General features: G+C 43.2%; 1 protein-coding gene and 1 pseudogene across 3 annotated transcripts in view; one reads left to right on the plus strand and one right to left on the minus strand.

Moving 5' to 3' along the window:
• The window catches only part of ESRP1 (epithelial splicing regulatory protein 1), a 64,063-nt gene extending 47,124 nt beyond the window's left edge, over positions 1-16,939 (minus strand). Inside the window, exons 1-4 of one of the 3 annotated variants that reach the window (XM_012772849.3) lie at positions 16,548-16,939; positions 15,913-16,041; positions 14,564-14,677; positions 10,613-10,727 (exon numbers count right to left, since the gene is read on the minus strand). In XM_012772849.3, coding sequence (XP_012628303.1) covers positions 10,613-10,727; positions 14,564-14,677; positions 15,913-16,041; positions 16,548-16,679 — 490 coding nt within the window. In that variant the 5' untranslated portion in view covers positions 16,680-16,939. Of the gene's footprint in view, positions 1-10,612; positions 10,728-14,563; positions 14,678-15,093; positions 15,809-15,912; positions 16,042-16,547 lie in introns of those variants that run through there. The other 2 variants (XM_012772847.2, XM_076005154.1) reach the window with 2 other exon arrangements.
• Positions 10,433-10,520, plus strand: LOC142872256 (uncharacterized; annotated as a pseudogene).
• Positions 16,940-22,285: the final 5,346 nt, after the last annotated feature.

Here is a 22,285-nt window from a genome sequence, read left to right on the forward strand (position 1 = left end):
TTTATGAAGTTCATCAATGTTAACTTATCTACTAACAAAAAGTTATCTTTCCCAGCTGCCTGAAAATGGACACATGTGGTTTCAGAAAACCAAATTTTCACCTGTAAAAATCTCTAAGTTTTTAGTTTGTATATTAAGACACATATAAAATAACACACACTCTCTGGAACAAGTTTAAATTATGTTATAATTACATCCCAGTTCAAAATAACATCTTAAAGCCATTTTTCCCTGCCATAGCACCCTCAGAAGAAAAACTTGTTACTTCCTTTTCTACTGTTTACTCTTTTATAATATAGCAATACAATCACATGTTGCCAGACACGTTACAATAAAATATATATGCTAATAAACAAAGGAATAACAAAATACATCAAGAGAAAAGTTTATTAGTGCTCCTATTTAGAACTAAATTTCCTACAATTATATGATAGAATGAGAGGAAGTAATAAATTCAACTTAAATGAGTTGCATAATTTTTACAATAGGTTCTATACATAATCTCCTATACTTCTAAGTGAGCTTTGAAAGAAGCAAATCAAGAATGCCACTGTAAAAAAACAACAAAAAAGAATGCCACTGTAGGCCAGACGATGTGGCTCACATCAATAATCCTAGCACTCTGGGAAGCTAAGGTGGAAGGATAGCTTGAGCTCAGGAGTTCGAAACCAGCCTGAGCAAGAGCGAGACCCCGTCTCTACTAAAAATAGAAAGAAATTAGCTGGACAACTAAAAATATATAGAAAAAATTAGCCGGGCATGGTGGCGCATGCCTGTAGTCCCACCTACTTGAGAGGCTGAGGCAGAAGGATTGCTTGAGCCCAGGAGTTTGAGGCTGCTATGAGCTAGGCTGATGCCATGGCATTCTACTCAGGGCAACATAGTGAGACTCTGTCTCAAAAAAAAAAAAAAAAAAAAAAAAAGGATGCCACTGTAAAAGAATATAACTAGAAGCCAAGGCAGGTATTATTGTAATGAAGAGCCATGTGAAAATTTCAAATAAACCTGACAAGTTGATTATACCCTAGAAGAAATAAGATGGAGGTAGGAGGTAATCTAACAAAAGAGAAAAAAATTTACTTTAGAAAAAAAGACATGTATATGTGATAAACAAATTAGGAAAAGGAGACTCAATGACAAAGTCTTCTGAAGCCTTGTAAAACAAAAAGATTATCCTGGAATTCCCAAACTCATGTTTTAAAAGAATATATTTTACAATTAAAATAAACCCTACATAATTAACATAACTGAGTGCTGGCAAGGAATATACGGCATTTCTAGTCACTTAACTTATTACAGACCACAAGCCCATATTTGCTGATTTGGCTCACACCACGCCGCTGTGATGCCAAAGATAATTCCTTCCCCCTCCAGCTAACAAGGTCAACGACTAGCCCAGCTTAACTGTACACTTGGTGATATTTAAAATCCCTTTCACACGTAGGAAGGTACCAAGGAGGATTTAGCGCTTCCCTCCAACCTTTTAAGCCAAGCAATAAAGGTCTGTGCAATTATAAAATCCCGGTTCCATTAATAACAAACTCTTAAGTGTCTTATAGAACAGAATGAGCCACATCCACACAGTAATGTACAAATGGAGAAGCCAAATGAAGTACCTGTACTAACACACAGCTGATGCTCTGGAAGGTCTATATCCAGTCTCACATAAGGTTAAAACAATTTTAAGTTTAAATAAGGTCTTAAATCAATAAAGAAGTTCTTTCCAAAGTCCCTTGGCAGCTGCTTTTCCTTTTCTGAGACACCTGAAAACCTGGTGAGCTATGCAGGATCAGTCAACACTGCAGACTATCGGGCAAGCCAGCCACAGGCCAAGTCGTTGCGTATACTATCACATTATTCCTTACAATAGTCTTACACATATTAAGATGGGGAAACAGGCTGAGAAGTACAGTAAATCAGCTTCAGTAAATCTGACTCTAGAGCTCATGTTCCTAACCACTAGGCTATTATTCCCCATTTTTAATCTATAGGAAAAACAGGCCATTGTCACACTGATAGTAGAGCACCCTTATGTACACACTTACCCAAATCCTTTCCCCCCATCAAGAAGTGATGAAAGGCCGCGCAGAGTGGCTCACCCCTATAATCCTAACACTCTGGGAGGCTGAGGCGGGCGGATTGCTCGAGATCAGGAGTTCGAAACCAGCCTGAGGAAGAGCGAGACCCCATCTCTACTATAAATAAAAAGAAATTAATTGGCCAACTAGTATATATAGAAAATATTGGCCAGGCATGGTGGCGCATGCCTGTAGTCCCAGCTACTCGGGAGGCTGAGGCAGTAGGATTGCCTGTGCCCAGGAGTTTGAGGTTGCTGTGAGCTAGGCTGACGCCATGGCACTCTAGCCTGGGCAACAAAGTGAGACTGTCTCAAAAAAAAAAAAAAAAAAAAAAAAAGAAGTGGTGAAACACACACTCCATGTTAACCTTGGGATGGGCAGGCAAGAGTTTAGTGATTTTCTTTATCCTTACAATGGAAAGCTGCGCTAGTGAAATGGCATCCGGTAATCATGTGAAACAGAACATATGCATGTGATACCCTATAGCAGAATAGAAATTTTACAAAATTAATTTAGCTTTACTGCTGAATGCTTTAGTTGATATGCACCAAGGAACACAGGATAATATAAATTTAAAAGGGAGATAATACCTTTCAGTAGCCAACCCACTTTCAAATGCTTTTTATACATTCTAGAATATTATACTCTCTATATTAGGTGCTAGAGCATCTAATGTAATAATATAAAGTGAAGCCAGGTGTGGTGGCTCAAACCTGTAATCCTACAACTTTGGGAAGCTGAAATGGGAAGATTGCTTGAGCTCAAGAGTTCAAGACCAGCCTAAGAGCAAGACCCTGTCTCTACAAAAAAAAAAAGAGAGAAATTAGCCAGGCCTGGTAACACACATGTAGTACCAACTATTCAGGAGGCTGAGGCAAGAGATCACTTGAGCCAAGGAGTTGGAGGTTGCAGTGAACTATGATGATACCACCTAGCTTGGGCCACAGAGCAAGATCATGTCTAAAATAAAATAAAGACAAAACCTCTAAGCCTCAGTTTCCCTAGCTTTAAAATGGGGGGTGACACCTCCTCCTCACTGGGCTACTATGAAGCTACTGATGGGGATGTATAGTAAGCGCTCAACTGACAGTTCCTGTGATTCACCTGCTCTCCTTCCCATGGTTTAAAACAGTAAGTTCTTAATAAATGCTTGCTAAAGTGAAGTAAACACAATATTTGAAGTCTTGATTAATGAGGATAAATCAGCTCATGAGTAAAAACTAACAAAAAACAAAGTAAGAAATTGGGAAGAAGTTATTCCACCCAACATTAGTGGGGGGAAAACAGGGTGGTTCTTTTTTAAAAATTAAGTCATTTATAGAAATAGCCCCCAAATCAAAATGTCCTTTCAGCAGGAGGCAACTAGTATTAATTTCTCCTAGGCATCTAAGATAATTTCTTCCTCAAAGAAAACAAAAACAAAACACTTGAGGTCACGAGTTCAAGACCAGCCTGGGCAAGAATGAGACCCCGGCCCTACTAAAATTAGAAAAATTTAGCCAGGAACGGTGGCACACAACTGTAGTCCCAGTTACTCGGGAGGCTGAGGCAGGAGGATCACTTGAGCCCAGGAGTCTGAGGTAACTGTGAGCTAGGCTGACGCCACAGCACTCTAGCCAGGACAACGGAGTGAGACTGTCTCAAAAAATACCACCACAGAAGCCCCAATCACTATCATTACAGCCTCACCACCTCACCTGATTAAAGAGCTTACAAAATGCAACTCACAAATCACCTGCTAGATGAAGTCTTCTCAGCTGGGATCTGATAATTCAAAAGCAGGCAACCAAACTTTAAGTGGAATAACCTAGAGGCCTAGCACTAACACCAGAAATTGTTTTTAGAATAAATACAAAGACAAAAGAAGAAAATGAGTCCTAAAATAAGAACTAGAACTACATTTAAAAAATTCCTAAACCCTTTCTTTTAACAAAAGTGCTCATACTTTTTCATTTACATAGCACCTCATGGTTTACAAAGCTTTCATTTGGTAATATCCAAGATAAAGTGGGGCTTGGAAACAAAAGTAACTCACAAGGCGGCAAAGCTGCTGTGTGGCAGAGCCCACTTGGGCCCAGATTCTGTGACTCTGCATCCCAGGCTCTTCCATTAGAAAATGACAGCAATGGTTGGGCGCAGTGGCTCACGCCTGTAATCCTAGCACTCTGGGAGACGGAGGCGGGTGGATTGCTCGAGGTCAGGAGTTTGAAACCAGCCTGAGCAAGAGTGAGACCCCGTCTCTAATATAAATAGAAAGAAATTAATTGGACAACTAATATATATAGAAAAAAATCGGACGGGCATGGTGGCGCATGCCTGTAGTCCCAGCTACTCGGGAGGCTGAGGCAGCAGGATTGCTTGAGCCCAAAAGTTTGAGGTTGCTGTGAGCTAGGCTGACGCCACGGGACTCACTCTAGCCTGGGCAACAGAGTGAGACTCTGTCTCAAAAAAAAAAAAGGAAATGACAGCATTTTCATTTTCCTCAATCTTCCATAAACATCTCAAAATACTGCATATTATTCAAGTTCCACACACTTTTTAAAAACACAAGGCATTGTTGTTTTCCCTCCCCCCACCCAAAATATCTGCCTTAAACACAAAATTCCAGTGAGGTATAAAAAATTACATTCTTTCCATATGAAGCAGCAATCATATTCCTTGGTACTTACCCAAATGAACTGAAAACTTAAGCCCACACAAAAACCTACACAAGGATGTTGATAGCAGCTTTATTCATAATTGCAAAACGTTGAAGCTACCAAAGTGTCCTTCTGTAGGTGCATGGATAAACTGTGGTATATCCAGACAATGAAATAGTATTCAGCACTAAAGCAAAAGGAACTATGAAGCCATGAAAAGCCATGGAGGAAGCCCAAATGTATACTATTAGGTAAAAAGCAATCTGAAAAGGCTACATACTACAGGATTCCATCTGTATGACATCCTAGAAAAGTCAAAACTACAGAGACAGTAAAAAGATTAGTGGTTGTCAGGGGTTAAGGGGGAAGAAGGGATAAATAGGGCACAGAGGATTCTAGAAGCAATGAAACTATTCCATGCTATGGTGATATTACGATGTATTCTCATACTACAATGGTGGATACATGCCATTATTGGTTTGTCAAAACTCGAAGAATGGACAACACCAAAGTGAACAGCAGTGTAAACTATAAACTTTAGCTAATGATGTATCAATGTAGTTTCATCAATTGTAACAAATGTACCACTCTTGTACAGAGTGTTGTCAGTGGGGAGGTTGTGTGTATGTGTGAATCAGGGGTTATATGGGAACTCTCTGTACTTTCTATTCAATTTTGCTCTGAACTCAAAACTGCTGTAAAAGATAAAGTCATCAGGTACAGTGGTGTGCACCTGTAGCCCCAGCTACTTGGGAGGCTCAGGTGGATCACTTGAGCTCAGGAGCTTAAGACCACCCTGGGCAACACAGTGAAGACCCCAGCTCAAAAAAAGATAAAGAGTCTATTAATGAAAAGCTAAATGAGAAAATATTTTACTTGAATGTAAAGTTTGTTTTTTTTTTAGACAGAGTCTTGCTTTGTTGCTAAGGCTACAGTGAGTGCCATGGCATCAGGCTAGCTCACAGCAACCTCAAACTCCTGGGCTTAAGCAATCCTACTGCCTCAGCCTCCCAAGTAGCTGGGACTACAGGCATGCACCACCATGCCCGGCTAATTTTTTCTATATATATTAGTTAGCCAATTAATTTCTTTCTATTTATAGTAGAGACGGGGGTCTCGCTCTTGCTCAGGCTGGTTTTGAACTCCTGACCTCGAGCAATCCTCCCGCCTCGGCCTCCCAGAGTGCTAGGATTACAGGTGTGGGCCACCGCGCCTGGCCTTGAATGTAAAGTTAATAAAATATGTTCCCAATACATATATTGTACTGTGAAGTCACCAAGGCTCCAAATAAAGTCACTATTTCTGTACACTCATTTAAATAAACAAGAATACAACTATTTCACAGCAAGAAAAAATTAAACAAGCATATCGACTTGCACATTACCTTACTTATTGCTTTCCAAGTGTCGACAGAAGCCTCTCTCCCTCCCCTATGGTTTACCTGGTGGAACAGGTAATCCCTCAGGAGCAAATGACTCTCCATCTACTTGGCAAAACCAAAAATGTTTAATGACTATCTCTAGGTTTCAAAATTCAATGTCATTTCCCATATTATGAAGGAAAAGGAAAATGTTCAGTGTTCTTAAAGTCCAGAACAACTCTATAGTCCAGACATTGTAAAAATACTTTGCATAGATGAGCAGCATGGATGGTTGTTCAGGTTGGATATGATTGCTTCTGACCTCAGGAAGTAGTGTGGTGGCCTAGTCAGGGAAATAATGATTTCTCTGAATAGGAGTCATAAAATAATTGAACATAGCAACAATGTAAAACAAAAACCATTGCTAACTAAGAAAGCCTAATGGTATTTCTAACCTGTTAAATGTTAAAGACATATGCAAGCATAATATTAAAACATTTAAGATGAAAATCCACCTTTTTTTTTTTTTTTTGAGACAGAGTCTCGCTTTCTTGCCCAGGCTAGAGTGAGTGCCGTGGCGTCATCCTAGCTCACAGCAACCTCAAACTCCTGGGCTCAAGCGATCCTCCTGCCTCAGCCTCCCGAGTAGCTGGGACTACAGGCACGAGCCACCATGCCCGGCTGATTTTTATATTATATATATTAGTTGGCCAATTAATTTCTTTCTATTTTTATGGTAGAGACGGGGTCTCGCTCAGGCTGGTTTTGAACTCCTGACCTTGAGCAATCCGCCCGCCTCGGCCTCCCAGAGTGCTAGGATTACAGGCGTGAGCCACCGCGCCCGGCCGAAAATCCACCTTTTAATTAGTAATAAAACTATAAATCTAAGATTCTTCCAAAGCAACTAGACTAAATTAAGCTATTTTTTTCTTTTCTTTTTTTTTTTTTTTTTTTTTTTTTGAGACGGAGTCTCACTCTTTTGCCAAGGCTAAAGTGAGTCCCGTGGCATCAGCCTAGCTCATAGCAACCTCAAATCCTGGGCTCAAGCGATCCTCTTGCCTCAGCCTCCCAAGTAGCTAGGACTACAGGCATGTGCCACATGTCTGGCTAATTTTTTGTATATATATTTTTAGTTGGTCAATTAATTTCTTTCTATTTTTAGTAGAGATGGGGTCTCGCTCAGGCTGGTTTCGAACTCCTGACCTTGAACAATCTGCCTGCCTGGGCCTCCCAGAGTGCTAGGATAACAGGCGTGAGCCACCTTGCCCAGCCATAAATTAAGCTATTTTTAAAGAAAGATAATATAAAATCCTACCATTTTTTTCCCCAATGAATGCTTTACTAAATGACCATGAGTTTCTTCCTCAAAAATGGAGTACATCACGCCTGTAATCCTAGCTCTTGGGAGGCCGAGGCGGGCGGATTGCTCAAGGTCAGGAGTTCAAAACCAGCCTGAGCAAGAGCGAGACCCCGTCTCTACTATAAAATAGAAATAAATTAATTGGCCAACTGATATATATATAAAAAAATTAGCCGGGCATGGCGGCGCATGCCTATAGTCCCAGCTACTCGGGAGGCTGAGGCAGAAGGATCACTCGAGCCCAGGAGTTTGAGGTTGCTGTGAGCGAGGCTGACGCCACGGCACTCACTCTAGCCTGGGCAACAAAGCGAGACTCTGTCTCAAAAAAAAAAAAAAAAAAAAAAAAAAATGGAGTACAACTTAGCTTTATTTACAATTCATCTGTCAACTATAGTCAAAAATTTCTGATTTTTCATATCTATGGCACTTGAAAAAGAACTGCCAACACAACTATAGAGCTAAGATTAAAAGGAATGACAGAAAAAATTGGCACGACTTCCTACTTATTCACCCAATGATAATGCAACATTTTTAAGTACTGTTTACTGGTGTGTAGAAAATACAACACAAAACAAGAAGCCCAGGTAATCATTTTGATAATTTCACTAATACCCTCAAATGTTATGTATGTGAAGCTCTTAAAAACTAGAGAGGAGAAAAAAAATGAACTTTAATATGTTTTCTCTGAACTGTAAACACATTGAGAAAGCCAAAATACCTAAATATAAGAATTTCTGTTTGTAGCTATGGATGTCTTTACTAGTATTACTGACCTATAATTACTAAGGAGAGATTTTCTTGCTAAAAGAAGAAACTGAAGGCTGGGAGCGATGGCACTCTGGGAGGCCGAGGAGGGCAGATTGCTCAAGGTCAGGAATTCGAAACCAGCCTGAGCAAGAGCGAGACCCCATCTCTACTATAAATAGAAAAGAAACTAATTGGCCAACTAATATATATAGAAAAAATTAGCCGGGCATGGTGGCGCATGCCTGTAGTCCCAGCTACTCGGGAGGCTGAGGCAGCAGGATTGCTTGAGCCCAGGAGTTCCCGGTTGCTGTAAGCTAGGCTGACGCCATGGCACTCACTCTATAGCCTAGGCAACAAAGTGAGACTCTGTCTAAAAAAAAAAAAAAAAAAAGAGAGAGAGAAGAAACTGAATAGTTGAGGATAATCAACACACTACCTTTCCTACCGAAATTGTCTTTTTCTACATTAAGAAACTCATTAGACTTTTCTCCCAGTTTACTTATTGTTTTTCTAGATGCCATGTGAGACAGACAGAGAAGGTGGCTATCTGCAGGCTGGGAATAGCCCTTACCAGAACCCAACCATGATACAGTACCCTGATACTGATCTTCCCAGCCTGCAGTACTGTGAGAAAGTAAATTTCTATTGTTTAAGCCACCCAGCCTATAGTATGTTTATTGCAGCCTGAGCTAATACAGCATTCAAACCAACAAAACAAGAATTTCCCTGATGTCCCAACCTTTCAACAAAATTCTCACGAGAATCCCTTCAAAACAGACTTATTCCACCTTCTTCTTAGCACTACTAGTGATGCTAACCCAAAATTCCAGCTGATTCCAGGAAGGCAAATAAAGATGGGTTTGACCTACTTACAAGTAGTTAGGAAAAATATGCAAACAACCTTCTTCAATAGGGAAAGCAAACTTTGAAATAAGATAAAAAACAGACTTTAGTTCTTAAAATAAGAAAGTTTATCAGACATTGTCTTCCAAAAGAAAAAGAAAAAAAAAAAGTGAAATAAGAAAGTTTAAGAATACAAATCTAGGCCGGGCGCTGTGGCTCACGCCTGTAATCCTAGCTCTTGGGAGGCCGAGGCGGGCGGATTGCTCAAGGTCAGGAGTTCAAAACCAGCCTGAGCAAGAGCGAGACCCCGTCTCTACTATAAATAGAAAGAAATTAATTGGCCAACTGATATATATATATAAAAAAAATTAGCCGGGCATGGTGGCACATGCCTGTAGTCCCAGCTACCTGGGAGGCTGAGGCAGAAGGATCACTGGAGCCCGGGAGTTTGAGGTTGCTGTGAGCTAGGCTGATGCCACGGCACTCACTCTAGCCTGGGCAACAAAGTGAGACTCTGTCTCAAAAAAAAAAAAAAAAAGAATACAAATCTATAACCCACAAGTTACTGAAAGTAACTAAGACTCAACTTCATGATGATTCCCACAGTGGCTTTGGAGGAGCCACTTAACCTGATGACTACTCACTGAATTTCACATCTGATAGACCACCACATGACTGCTTATTAGTTAGAACTTTAAAGACTTCATGGACCCAAGGTGATGGATGGGTCATTCATGATTACAGACTTGTGATCATATACTATTCACTTTTATAATATAAACACATCAATATACTATATAATACACATATAAAACACATCAATATACTATATATGAAAATATATAGTAACACATCAAATACACTACCTTGATAGTTAAAGAATTTGGGGGGACAATCCAAACCCCATTTTGTCATCTCCAAAGATAGTTTATGATCACCATATTCTTGTATGTATTTGAGAAACTGAGGGGAGGTTGAAAGGGGGAACCCAGTGAAGAGCAGTTTGTAAGGAGGACATACTAATTTCAAAAAATCATTGGCTTCATTCCAAAGAAGCCAAAATAAACACTAAAACCAAGGTGATCAAGAGCAAGTGGCCTCGGGATCTGTACCAAAGAAGTCTTAATGTTCTTCTCTAATTAAAAAAAAAAAAATCTTAGAATCTGAGGGTATTTTGTCAAAAGGAAAAAAAAAAAAAATCCCATGATCTGAAATTGAATTCTATTTTACATGTGATCACCTCACAAAAATCCATCTGTAAATCCATTCAACTGTCCAAATTCAATTAATTGTAACTATTTTCAAAGATGTCTATAATTGCACTATTAGTTCCTACTAGCACTGTAGTCAAATTTTGGACAGGCCAATTTCATCCATATGTGAACAAAGTTTAAAATGTTTAAAGAGCCTTTCAGAGTTCATAAGCATGATGATTGGATTTTCATGCTATATGAGAGATATGCCTTCTTCATAGGCACAATACCCATCAGACGTGAAAAAATAACATTTTAAAATTTCTTGAATTACCATTTTTTTCCTGGAGCTATCTTTTCAAATGCTTCTCCGATAATCACTTAAAGGATACACTCTGTCATTGCTGCAACATCTAGTTTGTCAATATCAGGTGACCCAGGGCAACACTTCTTGAATTCTTTTCGAAGATCAAAAAAGGAATAGAAGCATTCAGGTAGTAGTACATTCTGAGGAAGGACAAGGTAGACACAGTTAACTAGGTGATTTTGGGTTAATGTCTTCCTAATAATTAGGAACCTAAAATTGAATGTAAGCATATTTTACCAAAATATTTAAAAATTTAATGTAAGAGTGGCTTTATTTTTATTAGCTGGTCTTGTTGCTATATTCGATTCTGTACACAAGTCTCATGGAAAAAAAAATCATTTTAAGGCAATGGATTATAATGTTTGTGCTCCAGTATGCATTCCACTCAAAACATTTCTGAAGCTATAATACATTTGGGCTGCTATACCTTATATTTTCTGGGTGGTAATACTACTTTTTCCAGCCATAATCATTTTAGAGCATCTGTGTTTTCAGGCAGCAATATCAATCCTGCATCCATACAGATGTATAAGTTTAAACATAAAACTAAATAGTAAAACTTAGTTTTAACCATTGGGTTCTAATAGTGTATATTTTCAGCACTAAATTAGATTAAGACAGTAAACTCCTGATTAACCAAAAAGGATTATTTTTGTGCCAAATCATAGCCCATATTAGTTTTCTTGACCACTATTCAGCTATATCTGAGAATTCAAATGAGACTTACAAAAAATCTCACAAATCCCAAAGGAAAAGGAGAACGGTTACCTGCTATTCTTAGCTACTAGCACCACTCCTGTGGTTATTAAAGCTCAAGTGTGTGGGCAAATATTATAGTATTATTTCATTTTTTTCTGAACAAAAAAAACCATCATTGATAACTTTTAAAGATTTCTCTTTTTTTGAGACAGAGTCTCTACCCTGTTGCCAAGGCTAGAGTGCCATGGCATCAGCCTAGCTCACAGCAACCTCAAACTCCTGGGCTCAAGTAATCCTGCTGCCTCAGCCTCGCAAGTAGCTGGGACTACAGGCATGCACCACCATGCCTGGCTAATATTTCCTATATATATTTTTAGTTTGCCAATTAATTTCTTTCTATTTTTAGTAGAGACGGGGTCTTGCTCTTGCTCAGGCTGGTTTCGAACTCCTGACCTTGAGTGATCCACCTGCCTCGCCCTCCTAGAGTGCTAGGATTACAGGTGTGAGCCACACTGTCTGGCCTTTTAAAGATTTTTTTTAAAACTCAATTTAGATTTTTTCCTAAGTCTTCAAAATAGTTTGTGTTCACTTACTAGTATTTTCTACCCATTTGTATGTTAGAAAAATCAAGAAAAAACTTTTTTTTTTTTTTTTTTTTGAGACAGAGTCTCGCTTTGTTGTCCAGGCTAGAGTGAGTGCCGTGGCGTCAGCCTAGCTCACAGCAACCTCAAACTCCTGGGCTCGAGTGATCCTTCTGTCTCAGCCTCCCGAGTAGCTGGGACTACAAGCATGCGCCACCATGCCCGGCTAATTTTTTATATATATATCAGTTGGCCAATTAATTTCTTTCTATTTATAGTAGAGACGGGGTCTCGCTCTTGCTCAGGCTGGTTTTGAACTCCTGACCTTGAGCAATCCGCCCGCCTCGGCCTCCCAAGAGCTAGGATTACAGGCGTGAGCCACAGCGCCCGGCCAAAAAAAAAAAACTTTTTAATGTTAAATATTTATGCAAAATGTCTCCCAAGTTCCTTCCATTGGCTTCTATTAGATGTGACCTGTTCATGCTGTATTTGAAATCAGTATTACTGCATTATGGTCACAGCTTTTAAAAGAATTAATTACCAAAAAAAATCATGAATCCTCACAATTATCTGCAAAAATCATCTTTTAAAAGTTGTTCATAATGATAACTCCCATTTCCAACAATAAAGGATCAGTTTAAATAGTTGTATCCATTTAAAATACTGAGTATTATTTAGTACTTACAAAAAAGATATTCTATTAAATTATAAAGTAGGCTAAAAGGTGTCTGTAGTATGAATGCTCTTTGTAAAAATAAGGCTTTCTACACAAATCTGGAAATAATATATCCAAATACATTCATGTTAGAGGAAAACATTTCAGTATATTTTTTTCTGAGTGGCAAGATTATATGTTTTATCATACCCCCTTTTTTTCTTTAATGGATATATAGAATTCCTTTCATTATGATACTGCATTAATTGTTTTAGTTTCTTGTACTTAAAATCCTAATAGATGTTGACTCTGGAAAACATCTTATTTTTTTCCAGAGTTTTTCCCACATTCAAAGCAGTCCATCTAAAAACAATGTAAATGCCTCTTTTCCTCTAGCCCAGTACGGAAAAGATGGATGTCTTGTCCTTCCTCATATGAGTTTGAGGGAGAAAAGTAATCCTCATATATTAGCATTTAATTTTAAAAATGTATTCCCTTTATCAAAGACTTACTAAGGCTCCTATAAAAGGAATAATTTCCTCAAGACATAGGAACTTGAGTTACTCCTTCCAACTTTTAAAACTGTCATTATACATTTAACTCATTTCCCACCTTTCCCTACTTGAGGAATAAAAAAATAAAATCTGCACTTGCTCACTTGCCTTTGCCATCAATTGTCAGTCTACAGCTTTCATTGCAAGACTTGCCTCATACAGTTAACCTAAATATATTCTACTTCCATCTTTTCAAGCTCAGTACCTGCCTGCCACAATAAAAAGTTACAGCTCAAACTAATCTAGGTTGTTAAGAGCAACTGTATTAGCAATGATTGGCTACACTGGGTTGGCTGTCTGTGCTGTTCATTTTTCCACAGCCCTCACTATCCCTCCACCAGGGAGAGAAATCACATTATATCCAAGGTAACACTGCATTTTTCTCACTCCATAATCTTCTCCATATCAGAAATATGAACAAAGGTAAAAGATGGGGTTGACCCTATTGGTTTGATATAAGATACAGTTTTGAACATTAACTTAGCATCAAAGCAAAGTGAGCTATAACTACTGCCTCACTAGTCATATGGATGTTATTTAAGTAGTTTTTCTTAAATGAAATGGTTAGAAATACAATGTAAAAGGTTTAATTGAACTTTTGTTCCTTTCTTCCTAGGATATAGCATTTTTAACATAAATGGGGATATTACAATGTATTAAAATTCAGTTATTTTCTCCCTACTTGTACTTATTTTAAATGTCCAAAATTCATACTCTGTAATAGCTTCAGAAGAGAGAATGTCAGGCATCTTAAAAATTTGATATAAACAAAAAGAGAGTTTGTTTTAAGTCACCAAAGAGTATCTATAAAATTACTGCAATGCCAAACATCTCTATGGTGTTGTCATGCTTTTCTTTTTGTGGTAAGATATACATAACATTAAATTTACCATCTTAAATTTTAAGTGTAAAATTCAGTGGCATTAAGCCTATTAACATATTTTGCAACCATCACCACTATCCATTTCCAGCACGCCTTTATCTTCCCAAACTGAAATTCTGTACCCATTAAAGAATAATTCCCCATATGCATTTTTTTAAAAAAAATATAGAAACTTTAATAAACCAGTTTTCCGGCTGGGTGGGGTGGCTCTTTCCTGTAATCCTGGCTGTCTGGGAAGCCGAGGCTGTTGGATCGTTTGAGCTCAGGAGTTCGAAACCAACCTGAGCAATAGTGAGACCCTGTCTCTACTATAAATAAAAAGAAATTAATTGGCCAACTAATATATATAGGAAAAATTAGCTAGGCATGGTGGCGCATGCCTGTAGTCCCAGCTACTCGGGAGGCTGAGGCAGCAGGATTGCTTGAGCCCAGGAGTTTGAGGTTGCTGTGAGCTAGGCTGACGCCATGGCACTCACTCTAGCCTGGGCAACAAAGTGAGACTCTGTCTCAAATTAAAAATAAAATAAAATAAAATAAAAATAAACCAGTTTTCCTAAAAAGCCTCCAGTCACCCAACTGTTTTTCCAGAAGCCAGCACTCTTACCTTCTTGGAAGCCTCAGGATGCAGGATTTGCCTGACATGAAGCTGCCCATCAGTACAGAGACAGAAGGAGGTGCCCACCCCAATATTAAGTTCGTTGCTCACTGACTGGTTAAACTGAAAAAAAAAAAAAGAAAAAGACACATAGGGATGCAACATGATGCAGAATTTACAAACTCTGCAAAGGGGTTCCACTTGGTGATAACCAGAGGAAACCACACCAAGAACCCTGAAGGGGGACACTGGTGCTGGGGTAACATTAGAAAGACCGTCTAGATTCCTTTAGGCAGGGAAGCTTTCCACCCAATGCAGTTTAAGCTCAGAAGCTAGTCAACACCTTTCCCCCCTGGATCTCTCCCCGCCCCGTCCATTTTTATGGTAAAATCATTCCGGACTTAATTCAGAGGTCCCATTTCATCAGCAGGTTGCCTTCAGATTACATCATTCCCTGGTGTTACTGTTTTTGCATGGATGTGCCAGGCTTCAGATACCAGTTTCTGATAAACAAATGTGGGGGCAATGGGTATACACACCTCTAGAAAGTCCAGTAACACGTTTCCTGGAATAACTACATCCCAGAAATAACTTTCTCCTGTTCTCGAATCTCGTTTGCTGGGGCAGAGGCCGTGAGATCGCAGGGCAAACATCTGCGCGCAGGTGTGGAGCGCCCCACCCTATCCGCCATCCGGCACCCGGAGCACCCGGTTTTTAGGTCACCTCGATCCCAGTAAGGGGATTCCACCGGCTCCGCGGTGACCCGACGAGCAGCCGTACACGTTCGGACCTGCAAACCTTTCCCAGCGCTCAGACCAAGGCTACTACTAAGGAAGTAATGACGGAACCGAGCCTTTCTTTGGGAGTCCAGAAGCCTATAAAACAAGGCAGGTGTACTTCCAGGTTCCGACCAAAATTGTGTCCGCTTCTTGCACACCGCACGGAGCCCGCCCGCACGTCTACACCACAGCGCCCCCTGCCCAAGGCTGTAGACCCAACCCCCTGCAAGAAGACAGGGGCGTCCGGGGTCTGAAATCTGGAGACGTGGGCGCTAGGCTTCAAACTGCGCTCGTCACTCCGACGGTAAAACGCGGCTGATTCTCTGGCCCTAGGAACTACTCCGGAAGCAACTCGAAAGCCGGCGAATTCCACCCCAAGACCCCGGGAGCGGGGAGGCGGAGGAGGGCAGCTACCCCCTCCCAAACGGCCCACTCCGGCCCCGAAGCCGAGCTCCCACCCACGCGGCCGGGAGTGTCGCCACCCTGCCCCAGGGACGCGCGTGGACCGCCCCGAGAGGGCGTGGGGCCTGGTGGGGTTGGGCCGAGATGGGAGTGGGCGGCGTGGCCCAGGGCTGTCACCTGTCGGAGGGCTTGGTCCAGCTGCGACGCCGAGGACAGGCTTTCGGCGTCTATTTTAGTTTCTTCTTTGCAATCCTCCGTCAGTTCCAACTGATCCGGTCTAACTAGTACTTCGTGCAACTGTCCCACCTCCAGGGAGAGAGAAGCAGGGGTCAGTTTCCCCCTCCTTCAACTCGGGAGCCTCGTTCTCCGCCCTCCTCCCTCGCTCCCCTGCTGGGGCGGCTCGGAGGTCCGGCTGCACAATCAGAGCTCACGAGTCCCAGCGATTCTGGTGGCCGAGTGGTCGGCTGGCGGCCCTGCCCCTCCGCCCCACCCCCACCGGGTCAGGTCGGAAAGGCCCTGGAAGTGGACCCCGGGGACTCAGGGACCCTGCCTCGTCTCGGCTGGACGTCCCCTGACTGGCAAATAACCTGGCTCGAAGACGCTGGCCTCCCCACCTGAACCAGGTTTTGGAGGTCTGAAATGGCTCCAAAGAGGTTGGCTAACAAGTTTGGTTTTACTCTGGATTCTCTAGGCCTCAAGTCCAGCCTCACAAGTGGTCAAACAGGAGCACTTGTTTACCTACCCCCCCCCAACTTCTACAATAAACTTTTTGCCCTACTCCTTGCATTTAGACAAAAACATGGAAAAAATACCTTCTTGTTGGCTAGATCCACGACTTTCCATAGCAGCAGGATCAGCTCCTTCTCATCTGAGCCCAGCTTGGCCCCGGTGGCCCCAGCAGTGATCCCAAAAAGCACCACCAAGTAATCCGGAGAGGCCGTCATGACGATAGGTGGGGAGGGGGAGAAGGGGGGTCGGGAGGTGGTGAGGTGGGGTGGAACTGAGAACGAGAAAACCTGTGCTGAAACCTCTTCTAAGAGAAAAGGGAAAAGCGCCCACCCCCCCTCCTCGCTGCCGCTGGTGCAAAAGGCGGTAACCAACCACCCAAGCACACACCTGGCCAGTGCTCCACACCCAGGGCAGGAAGGGGGGCGGGAAAGAGGGCGCAGCAGGCCTGCCCTTTTTGTATTCAATTGCCCGTGCGTCTATGCAAAAAGCTAGGAGCTAGGCTGCACCCCCGGGAGGCGCGCAATGGCTGAAAGCTTTTCTGTTTTGGGATGTGGCTCCACCTGCCCGCCCCTTCCCCCTCCCCCACGTGGTGCAGGTAAGAGACACCTGGCGGCGCCGGCCGATTGGCTCCTTCAAACCACTACGTGGCAGTGGTGGGGGAGGAGGCCGCTTGGGGAGGTGGGGTAGGGGGAGGAGGGGGCGGGAGACAATGGCTGGATGAATGGAGAGGCGAAGGCGACGGAGGGGGGGAGATAGGAGGAGTGGGGAAGAGGCGGCTGCCACCCAGAGGGTAGACCAGGCCCGACAGGAAAAGGGTGAGAGGTAAAGGGCGCTGAGTCTCTGGGGGGTCGGGGAGTCCCCACTGGAGGTAACCGAGGTTGGGGGCGGCTCGGAGAGAGGCCGGCTGTGGGGAACGAAGCCGAAGGTTCTGAAGGGTCAAGCGTTGAGGCCGGGCACGGGGAGGCGAAAAGAGGCCAGAGGTGAGGCCCAGGGTGCGGAGCAGCCCAGGGCGCGGCGCGCGAGGAGAGCTAACAGCGGAGGGAGGGACCAGCCAACGGCAGCCGGTAGGTGGCGGGGGCAATTGCCAGACCCCGGAAAAGCCGCTCCCGAGCCAACACACCTTTCAGTGCAAACAGCAGGAGAAATCCTGCGAGCCCGTCCCTTCTCCTGGCGGGAGCTGGGTGCGCGCTCACCTCTACGCAGCCGCGCTGCCCACCTTCAGGACCCCGCGCGCTGCAGAGCCAGACGCCAGGTCTGGAAGCCCAGCCGCCGAGTCACACCCAGGACGCAGTTACTCACCGCGCAAAGCTGCTGGGGGACCCTTCTGAGGAAATTCAGGCGCAGTGGACCTTTTCCCTCAACTACTTAAACTGCAGCGTCTTGTTGGGTCCTGGCTGCCAGTTCGAGACTGGAACGTCCTCCAAGGCTGGGGCCCACTTCCTTTGATTTGCCTTGGGCCCTAAATACAGTGCATCTACCCTGCGTGTCTAATAAAGGTTTTCCTAAATCTGGCGAAGGAAGCTTCTTCCTCGGTTCCCTGCTCTGCCTCCAAGCCCTCTGCTCATGCATATTGGCTTTGTACTTGGGAGTGGGTCGACTTGACTGAGGTCCCAAACAACCTCCCAGGTGATCTGCCCAGAGGCATGTGCACCCACCATCACCCCAGAGCTACCAAGTCGGGGGCAATATGGTGGGTCATGTTGACATTTTGGAGAGAAAAGCGCTACCCGTGAAGTTTCCTCGGGTTTTGCATTTCAAACTTCTTGGGAACAGAATTCCGTCTGCGGTATTACTAATTCGGCTCCAGGTGCCCAGCCCTTCGTATTCGCGACGCGAAACTGAGCAAGCACACACTATCACTGCCGTAACCCACTCAGGGTACAAGTCGGGTAACCTCGCAGGACGGGAGTCGGGGAAGCCGCAGCCCGGCTTTCCCAGTGGCGGCTGAGGCTCCTGGGAGGGGGAAGAGGAGCCCCAGACCCGCACAAACGCGTTTCCAGGTGGCGGAAGGTGCGGGCGGAGGCGGGGCCGCCTGCGGTGCAGGTGGCAGCTCGCGTCCCCGGAGAGCCAGCCGAGGCCGGGTCCCACACTCGCAGAGCCGCGAGGGCCCGCGAGGGCGCTCGGCACCACCCTGGTCCGCGGCTTCCCCTCCTGGACTTCAGCACACGCAGTCATAAAACGGGCTCCTGGGGGCTGGCGGCGGCGGCGGCTGCGCTCCGCCCTAACTCCGGTACCTCCAAGCCACCCTCCCGGCCCTCGGGCGTCGCGGGGGCTGGGACTGGGCGCGGAACGAGGCAGGGAGGGACCTGGAAAAACCACCCAGATTGCATTGCAGAGGGCGAGGCCACCTTGAGGAGCCGGTTTCCCCCAGCCACCTCCCCGCGAGGCTTTCTCGCTGCGAGGTTCACAGTGCTCAGCTCTGCTGGGCCCAGGAGGAGCCGCCTCGCAGGGATGCGGGACCCGCTGCGTGGCCCCCGCGGGGTTGACCCGATTGCGCGCGGCAGCCCGGAGGCTCGACGCCAGGCAGGCGACTGTTGCTGAGCAATTGGTTCGAACAATTCGGAAGCCTGGCCTCTGCCGTCCTTTTAGAGCTTTGGTGTTTGGATTAATCATTTGTGTAGTGCAATTGGACAAACTGAAGACTTTATTACATCAGCGCGTTTACCGGGGACTCTGCAGCGTTCTCCAAGTGATAATCCTGAATCTCAGAATTGCCCATTTTCACAGAGACTTGCATTCTTCCTGTTTCAGAAAGTCTAACCCCTGGTTTCTGATTTTTTATTTTTAATTTAAAGTTTAATTTTCCCAACTAGATTTCCAAGGACAGGGATTTCTTGTTTTGTTCTCAAGTATATTCCCAGGGCTTGGAGTGGAGCCCAGCATATACTAGGCACTCACCAAATATTTGCTGAATGTTTGTAACGAGTGACACCCACCCATTTTTGCAGCTCTTTGTCTTCTGAGCCTAGGGCATAGTTCATCCCTGCAAAGGTGAGAGTCTCAAAACGGGCGTCTACAAGTAATTTAAGTCTCAAATGCTTAAAAGAGTAGGTGCTAATTCTTCCCCAAACTTACTTTTGTTAAAATAAACTTGTAAAATGCGGAGAGGGGGACGGGGAAGGGGGAAATCTGTGTAATACTAGCCGGTTGGTTCTGAAAACAAAAATATTTTGGCCAGGCTCGGTGGCTCACGCCTATAATCCTAGCACTCTGGGAGGCCGAGATGGGCAGATTGCTCAAGGGCAGGAGTTCGAAACCAGCCTGAGCAAGAGTGAGACCCCCCCCCCTCTCTACTATAAGTGCAAAGAAATTAATTGGCCAGCTAATATATATAGAAAAAATTAGCCGGGCATGGTGGCACATGCCTATAGTCCCAGCTACTCGGGAGGCTGAGGCAGGAGGATTGTTTGAGCCCAGGAGTTTGAGGTTGCTGTGAGCTAGGCTGATACCACAGCACTCCAGCCTGGGCAACAGAGCAAGACTGTCTCAAAAAAAAAAAAAGTTTTATTGTCTATCCACCACCTCCTGTATGAAGGGGCTGGGAGGAACCTTGAGGACAGAGGCTAATTCAAGTAGTCACCCAAGATCATACCTAAAACAATGAAAATTCTGCTTTAAAAAAAAAAAAAAGCAGCAGAGACCCAAATTGAGGGACAGGCTTTCCAAATAACTGGCCTGTTCTCTTAAACATATTAAAGGTCATGAAAGACAAAACTGAAGAACTGTTCCAGATTAAAGGAGTTTAAGAGACATGATCCTGGACCAAGAAAACTTTTTTTACAAAATAAGGTCTATAGATTAAATAATAGTATTGTAGCAGTGTTAATTTCCCAATTTTTATAATATTACTCTGGTTCAGCAGGAGAATATCCTTGTCTGGGGAAGTATCCACTGAAGTATTTTGGGATAAAAAGAAAGGAATCATGTTCATACCTTACTCTCCAAAGGTTCAGACAATATATAGAGAAAATGATAAATGTGGTAAAATGTCAATATTGGGAAATCTGGATAAGTGAATTCTTTATACTAGCCTTTGTAAGTGTTTTGTAAGTCTAAAACTACTTCAAATTTTAAAATTTTTTCAAAAAGCATCAGAGGACCTTTTGCTGCCATCCAGATTTTGGTGGTTAACAAGCCTTCGTCATGACTTTCTTCTATGCGAACCTAACTGTTCATCCACAGAATGAATCCATTTTCTTTGTCCTTTCTTTAGTGAATGACAGAAGGGGAAAGAAAAGGTCATCATTTTATGTATAACAATCCTTTCATGTACTTTAAAGTTTCTCTTAAATAATCTTTCCTAGTCTAAATAACTGCAAGCTCTTTAACGTTTTCATTGTGAATCTTATTTTCCTACCCTTTAATTATCTTCCTTACCCTCCTTTGACCTTTTCCTCACCACTTTTAGAGGGCAGCTCTTGAACTAGACAGAATTCAAATGTGTCCACTGGGGCATCACCAATGACATAGTGGTACCTATATGTCATATTCTTACTACTTGACATGCATTACTGACTCTAGTTTCACTTGAGATCTCTAGATTTTTCTTGGAGTTCTCAATTGCACATACCTAGTTGTTCTCTTATACCTATAAGAGCAGAGCATTCAAAAATTAATCAAAGTATAAAAATATTTTCAAATTATAGTGATGATGGTTGCACAAATTCATGAATATACCAAAAACCTAATGAATTGTATACTTTAAAAGGGTGACTATCATGATATGTGAATTATATCTCATTTTTTAAAAAGCAAATCAAAGTAAAAACCTGTGTCCTGGCCGTGCGCGGTGGCTCACACCTGTAATCCTAGCACTCTGGGAGGCCGGGGCAGGCGGATAGCTTGAGGTCAGGAGTTCGAAACCAGCCTGAGCAAGAGCGAGACCCCGTCTCTACTATAAATAGAAAGAAATTAATTGGCCAGCTAATATGTATAGAAAAACTTAGCCGGGCATGGTGGCACATGCCTGTAGTCCCAGCTACTCGGGAGGCTGACGCAGAAAGACCGCTTGACCCCAGGAGTTTGAGGTTGCTGTGAGCTAGGCTGATGCCACGGCACTCACTCTAGCCTGGGCAACAAAGCGAGACTCTGTCTCAAAAAAAAAACAAAAAAACCTGTGTCCTGAGGTTACCAAAAGTCACTGATATTTCTTAGTTATTTGTAGTAGATGCAATTGTAAAAGAGACCACAGTTTATACTCCCTGGACAAGTCCAACCTCTGAAGTGGAGAGGTAAGGGGAAGTGATGGTCAAGATAACCAAATAAATTATAATTTTCTATTACTCTGTGTTATACATTTAAACAAATTATTGGTCTGAACCTTTATTATAGCAATTATTATAGACTGTCTGTGGAAAAAGTATGGGTTGAATATTCAGCCCTATTATTTGCTACCTTGTGGCCTTGGGCATGTTCCTTAACCTCCCAGGGCTATTTCTCACCTGTAAAAAATGGAGATGATGATGATGTATGTACACTTCATAGGTTTTAAAGGGAGAGGAAATGTGTAGAAAAGTATCTTCCTTAAAGAAAACAAACCTAAGAGATAGGAAGTTTACTACTCAAGAGAAATCTCCAAGTGACGAGGAGTCTTGAGTCAACAACCACAAAGGCTGATGATTCTCTAAACATAGCTTATACCAAAACACCATCAGGGCATTTAAACAAGCTTCACTGACTGCTGTTTCGTAGGGAAATACACAGACAAATACAGATAGGGAAATGCGCCATGAATCTGGACAGTGTAGCTCAAAAGTTGTACCTGATCCTTGGGAATCACAGAACGGATCCCACTTAACTGGGCACCCAGGGTATTCCTCCC

This window comes from Microcebus murinus, chromosome 7, assembly GCF_040939455.1.
Source record: "Microcebus murinus isolate Inina chromosome 7, M.murinus_Inina_mat1.0, whole genome shotgun sequence".
Lineage (NCBI taxonomy): Eukaryota > Metazoa > Chordata > Mammalia > Primates > Cheirogaleidae > Microcebus > Microcebus murinus.